At 46.0% G+C, this 5,873-nt stretch overlaps 1 protein-coding gene across 1 annotated transcript in view; it reads right to left on the reverse strand.

Moving 5' to 3' along the window:
* SFRP4 (secreted frizzled related protein 4) overlaps positions 1-5,656 on the reverse strand; it is a 17,832-nt gene extending 12,176 nt beyond the window's left edge. The window contains exons 1-3 of the mRNA XM_009637212.1: positions 5,560-5,656; positions 2,379-2,623; positions 730-778 (exon numbers count right to left, since the gene is read on the reverse strand). Coding sequence (XP_009635507.1) covers positions 730-778; positions 2,379-2,623; positions 5,560-5,656 — 391 coding nt within the window. The remainder of the gene's footprint in view (positions 1-729; positions 779-2,378; positions 2,624-5,559) is intronic.
* Between the last annotated feature and the right edge of the window lie 217 nt (positions 5,657-5,873).

Below are 5,873 nucleotides of genomic sequence, written 5' to 3' on the forward strand. Positions count from 1 at the left end.
GGCCAAGCGGCGGCAGCAAACCTGTCACCGGCGTGACTTGTGTCCGTGCGCCCTGTCTGTGTGCATATACATATGTGTGTGTGTGTGTGTATATATATCGAGAGATTTATGGTCAACAGCGTCAGCTTTTTGCCTTCGGAGATACCTCTCTCTCCCGTTTTGTTTTCTAAGCAGAATGGGTAGCGAGTCCAAAAATACAGCCCGACGCGTGAGGTGTAACGGATATAATGAGGTATAACGAAGAGATTACGTTCAAACGTGGGAATAATGTCACGGAGGGTGGTGGTGGGGGGAGTTTTCTAGCCCAGTGATTTGCTAACAAGTCTGTGTCACGATTTACCAGTTCTCTGCTCGTTCCCGGTTCCTGCAGGTGCTAAGTCAGTGCAAGGTGTCAGGACGCATCTCTTACCTGGGGTAGAGTGTGCTCACATTGCACAGGCTGCCCAGCCCCGGAGGACCTCCCTGTTCTTAATTTATGCAGTGTCTGTCTGTGAAGCCCATAACTTGACTCAACAAAATCCCTGCGTCATTGTGCATTTCTTGATTTGCTGAAAAATAAGGGTAGAAAAAAGCTGACTGAAGAAGGGCCTCTTTTTTTCTCCTCAACCTGCCAAGTTCAGGCCCTGACAGGCTGGGTGGAAGAGTTGATCGGCCCAAGGAACCCTTCCTGAGTGAGACCCTTCTGGGTACCAAGCGTCGGTAACCCTCAGACACCGTGTCAAGACATACCTGCCAAGCATGAGGGTAGCCGGTCTGCTTGTACCAACGCCTCTCCCACCTAAAAATTGTTCAGATAACAGTGCATCAGTCCTGGGGGTGTATAAGCCAAAGGTGAACACCAGCCTACAAATGCTGTATCATCCAAACTAAGTGGGCTCTGCGATTGAAAGATCAATATTCCTTTCTGCTCCTGGCTTTTCTTCCTGACAACGATCAATTTCTTACCAACATCACATAGTCATTCTTTTATCTTTCCAAAGTGTATGCTCTTCCTCTATCCTTTCTCTGACGGTCCCCAAACACTCTTAGAACTGTTTTATGAGCTTCATTTTCAAGCTTAGCTTTCCCTCATTGTGAGCTTTTTTTTTCTTTATTACTATTTCCATATAGGAGCCATATGAAGAATGTTAGAGGCAGTGTACAGCTAGTTGTTTGCTGGTGGTCTGCTAACATACAACATAGAGTCTGACATTGGGTGTGCTCATACTCCCCAACTTTTAGAAGCCCTAGGTTGACCTTCACATTTGGCAAGCGTAAACCTGCGCTACAAAGCCTGCTGCAAGTCTTTCCTACCTTCTAAGTTGTACTGAGCTCATTTCTCCAAGCTTATGTTTATCTTATTTGAAAACTTTATTTTAAGACTGAATAATTATTCTACATTTTCTGCTCTGGGCCAGATTTTGGCTTTTGCCAAGATCTCCTCTTTTTTACATTTTTGATAAATATTTGCTCTGGACGCAGTTTTGTCTGGGCTGATAGGGCTAGAAAGAGGCAGAGTGCAGACAGGTGCACTTGAAGCATTTCTCTGTTGGTTTTTCCTGTATTATTATTTTTTTTTTATTGTAGAAAATCTCTGACCTCAGGGATCCCTGCTGTTTCCAGGCTGACCGGCTGACCATATTTTCTGCCCATCCAAAACTGGAGGGTGGTTTTGTTATGTGCACAGCTAGTGACTGCTAAGGGCGTGACCCAGCTTCCATTGAAGTCGACGGAAAGGCTCCCATTGAATTCAATGTGAGTTGGATCAGGTCTGGAGTTCTGATCACAACTTCATTTCACTGTGGACACAGTGAGTCATAAACTGAAGCCTTCAGAAGTCAGAGGCAAGGGGGTTTATCCTGTCGTTTGAAAGAGAACCTCTCCCCCACTCTGTTTTGACATTGGCAAGAAAAGGGTAATTACACCGAGGCAGTGGCTACAAAAGCAACAAGAAAAATAGTGCTGTCCTGGTCTCTAAGGAAATTTCAGTCTGAATTCTCGTGAACGGACACATTTTGCTCCTATCAGATGTAACTTACATGCAGCAATCGGGGCTGGCCAACAACCAAATTTTTATACAAAGCGTTTTCTGAAGTTTTTTGCGAATGTGGACCTTAATCAGACACAGCCCTGTTTAAGTTGGTTGACTGAGGTTAATCAGGGACACAAAGATCTGCCTGTGTGGAATGGATTGCAGGCTCATAACCGCAAGAAAACCTGAAACTTTCAGGTTTTATTGTCAATATATGTTTCAAATCCATGTAATTTGCTATGCGGCATTTTCATACCTACATCAACCCAGTGTTTCAAGTAAACTCCTGAAAAGTGACCATAAGGTAAATATCCCATCGCTGCTTTGTTAACATCACTTCTTTGCTCGCCAGTCATTGCAAGAGCACCTGAGATGCGGTGACTGCGTTGGCAAAGGCTGCCCGCTCCCCATCGGCCAGCGGCAGCACTGTCATCTGCCCCTGAGCACACACCTCGCCCGCCGTACGAGCCAGTGGGGCCAGTTTGTTAAAGCAGTCATTGATGATGGTTCTTTCAGCCAGCTCGTTGGGTGTGTATTTCCCTGGGTCGTACTGTTGACTGCCTGCACTCCGGCTTAGAGCGTCAAAGCTACCAATGGTGATCCTAGGCTGAGCTTTTCAGAGGAGAACCTAAGGCTGAGCTTTTTGGAGGAGAACCTATTCCAGTTGGATTCATTACTAAACTTTCTTTTTCGCTTCTCTTACAGCCCCAGCCTTAGCTACACTCTGCATCTTTTGTTTTCTCCAGTGTGTCTTGCCCCGCTTCTTCTTTCCCCTTCAGGATCAGAATTTTGGGGATAGGCAAGGAGGGCAGGGACAGTCTTCTCTTTTGGTTTCGTGTAGCACTTGGCTAATACCAGAGGAAGAGAAGAGAAAACAGGTTTTTATAGAGTAGATTGTGCCATTTTCCATTTGGAAGAGGCCATGCCAGTAGGGTTATAATATGATGGGAAAGGAGAGCACTTGAAACGATTCCCTAGAGCTTTTGAGGCAGAGCTGTGTCGCGTTACCTGTTAAACACAGGATGTGTTTTTTAATCCTCTGTTGCCTGCTACGTGGAGTTATTTCCTTTTCTGCTCTCTGTATATTAATCCTTCCTCGCTCTTGTTCAACCCTCTCTTGGCCACCATCTCAGGACACTTCATGAAATACGTAACAGTCATCAGCACAGTTTTGCTGTTGGGGAAAAAGTGTTACGTTTTAAGGTTGACACCTACCGGTTCAGATTTGAATATGACATCACTGTAAACTGGTGAGAAATCCTGGCACCGCAAAGGTCTAAACGAAAAATCCTGCTGACTGCATTGCAGCCAGAACTTCACACGTCCCGCGTCACTGTTGTGATTTAACCCCGGCTGGCAACTAAGCACCACGCAGCCACTCGCTCACTCCCCCCGCAATGGGACAGGGGAGAGAATTCAGAGGAGTAAAAGTAAGAAAACTCCTGGCTTGAGATACAGGCAGTTTCATAGGGAAAGCAAGAGCCGTGCGCACAAGCAAAGCAAAGCAAGGAATCCATTCACCACTTCCCACGGGCAGGCAGGTGCTCAGCCATCCCCAGGAAAGCAGGGCTCCATCATGCCTAACAGTGACTTGGGAAGACAGATGCCATCACCTCAAACGTCCCCCCCTTCCTTCTTCTTCCCCCAGCTTATATACTGAGCGGGACGTATATATGGTATGGAACACCCCTTTGGTCAGTTTGGGTCAGCTGTCCCAGCTGTCTCCCCTCCCAGCTTCCCCTGCACCTGGCAGAGCTGAGAGCTGAGAAGTCCTTGGCCAGCCTTAGCACTACTTCGCAACGACTAAAACGTCAGTGTGTTACCAACATTCTTCTCGTACTAAATCCAAAACACAGCGCCATACCAGCTACTAGGAAGAAAATTAACTCTGTCCCAGCTGAAACCAGGACAGTCACCTTTCATTTTCTTGGAGAAACAGAGCAAGAGGTGTTCTGCCTGGCACTGCTGAAGCCACAGAACAGGCATTAGTGCCCAGTTACAAAGGAAGAAAAGCATGAAGTGGGGAGCAGAGCAGAAATCATGCAGGTGGTGTTTGAGGGCTGGGGATATGACTTATCACATGCCGAATTCATAGGAGTGTCACCCTTATCTTCCGTACCGTTTTTAACAGAGTGATTTTCAGGGGAGGCCCAGTAACAGTTTGTCCCATGAGAAATGTGATGGTAGGTAAAAAAATATTCCACATGGTCATGGAAGTCAGTAGGAGCAAGAAAATCCATTTCTCTCTGCTATGAGTGCATTTCAACAGTAACCTCCATGGGCCAGTGTGCAGCGTGCAGGACATTGGGATGCCTGTGTATTTGTGACTTCAAGGGTTATTGTCTTAACCGTAACTGCAGAGCAGAAGAACAACGTGGAGATAACATATCGGTGTTTACTTAAAAACAGAACTGCATGTTGGTAATTTCTTTGGTTTCAATTGTATTTGGAAAAGACAGGCACAGTCATGGGCAGGATCAACTCCTTCCCTTGGCAAGAAAACCTGCTGGTACAATAGAGGAGCAACAAAGCTGTGTTTAGAGAAACAGCTCTGTTGTTCCGGCAGGCTGTTTGCATGCATGTGTCAATCCCTGTCCTTGACTGAAGAGAAGCAGCGTATGGTCAGGTGCAAATATGACAGCATTCATCTGGAGAAGAGGTGATGACTTTTCAAAATAAACAGAGTGTGGGCACGCGTGTCTGACTTATCTCAACTACTTCTTAGTTGTTTTAGGATGTGTGATTGTAAAGGAAAAAACAGCAGTGCCTGACCTATTAAAATCATATAATCCATCCGTTCTGTGGTCATTATGGTGACTCAACAGGCTAAGTACTGAGCTACCCTGAGCGACTGCAAATTTGTTTCCCAGACTTGGTTTTGGGAGTGGTTTCTGCAGCTTAATGTTTAGAGGAATGAACGATAGTCATTGGTAAAATTTTCAGAATTGGCCAAGTTACTTGGGAACCCAAGCCCCATTTTTTAAGATTGTGTAGAGTGTGCAGACTTCTGAGACCCTTAATTTGCAGTGAAACATAGAATTGAATTTTCAGCAGTTTCTCTAAATCTAATGTGAGTTCTTGGGATCTAAAATGCTTCAGAAGCTGCTGTGTATATATATAAGTCACTTTTGAGAATAAGAACTAAGGGAAAGTACTCAAACCTCCTACATTTACTTTCCTCCCTTAGGTCCCAGGTTCTTTCAGGTGTTTGCTGCTGGTAACGACTGTGAGTTTGGAAAGGTGGCACTGGAAAGCTGCCGTGACGGATGCAAGTGAGATGCAAGGCAATAGCCTGAAGCATGCATGTTCTAATGAGAGTTGTGTGCTGTTGGGGCATGGAGGGCTGGCTGTACAAGCCTCAACTTTTGCATTTCCCTCATAAGCTGATATATGAGTCAGTTTACTGAGTCCCTCAGCGATGCTCCTTGCCAAGGCGGCCAGTTCCTTGGAGAAGAGCGCTGTACGAGGAGAGAGCCATGGTCTACGAGGGCTGCCTGGAAGAGCATCTCGCCTCACCCGCACTGTTCATTCTGTTTGTTTCTGCCTACGAGAGGCAATAGCCATTTCCTTTTCCAAGTTCTTGATCTTGTTGGAGGTTGGCCAGGGTATGCGGTTCAGGGAGGCAGTGAAGCTGATTGCCTTCATTGTTAAAGGTGGGGTGGGTGGGAAGAGACAAAAAATGAGGGGACAGCTGAAAGTCTTCAGCCATCGAGCTGCAGCACTAACACGCAAGTGGACTCTATCAGGGGAAGCTGGGAACTGTTGGCTTATCAATGCTTTTGCTGTCTTGTGTTTTATGCTTTTGATAACTTCCCTTGACAGCGGCATCTTTTGTCAGAGCTGCGGGGAAAAAAAAAGAAAA

The sequence above is a fragment of the Egretta garzetta genome, unplaced genomic scaffold, assembly GCF_000687185.1.
Source record: "Egretta garzetta isolate BGI_Z169 unplaced genomic scaffold, ASM68718v1 scaffold514, whole genome shotgun sequence".
NCBI lineage: Eukaryota > Metazoa > Chordata > Aves > Pelecaniformes > Ardeidae > Egretta > Egretta garzetta.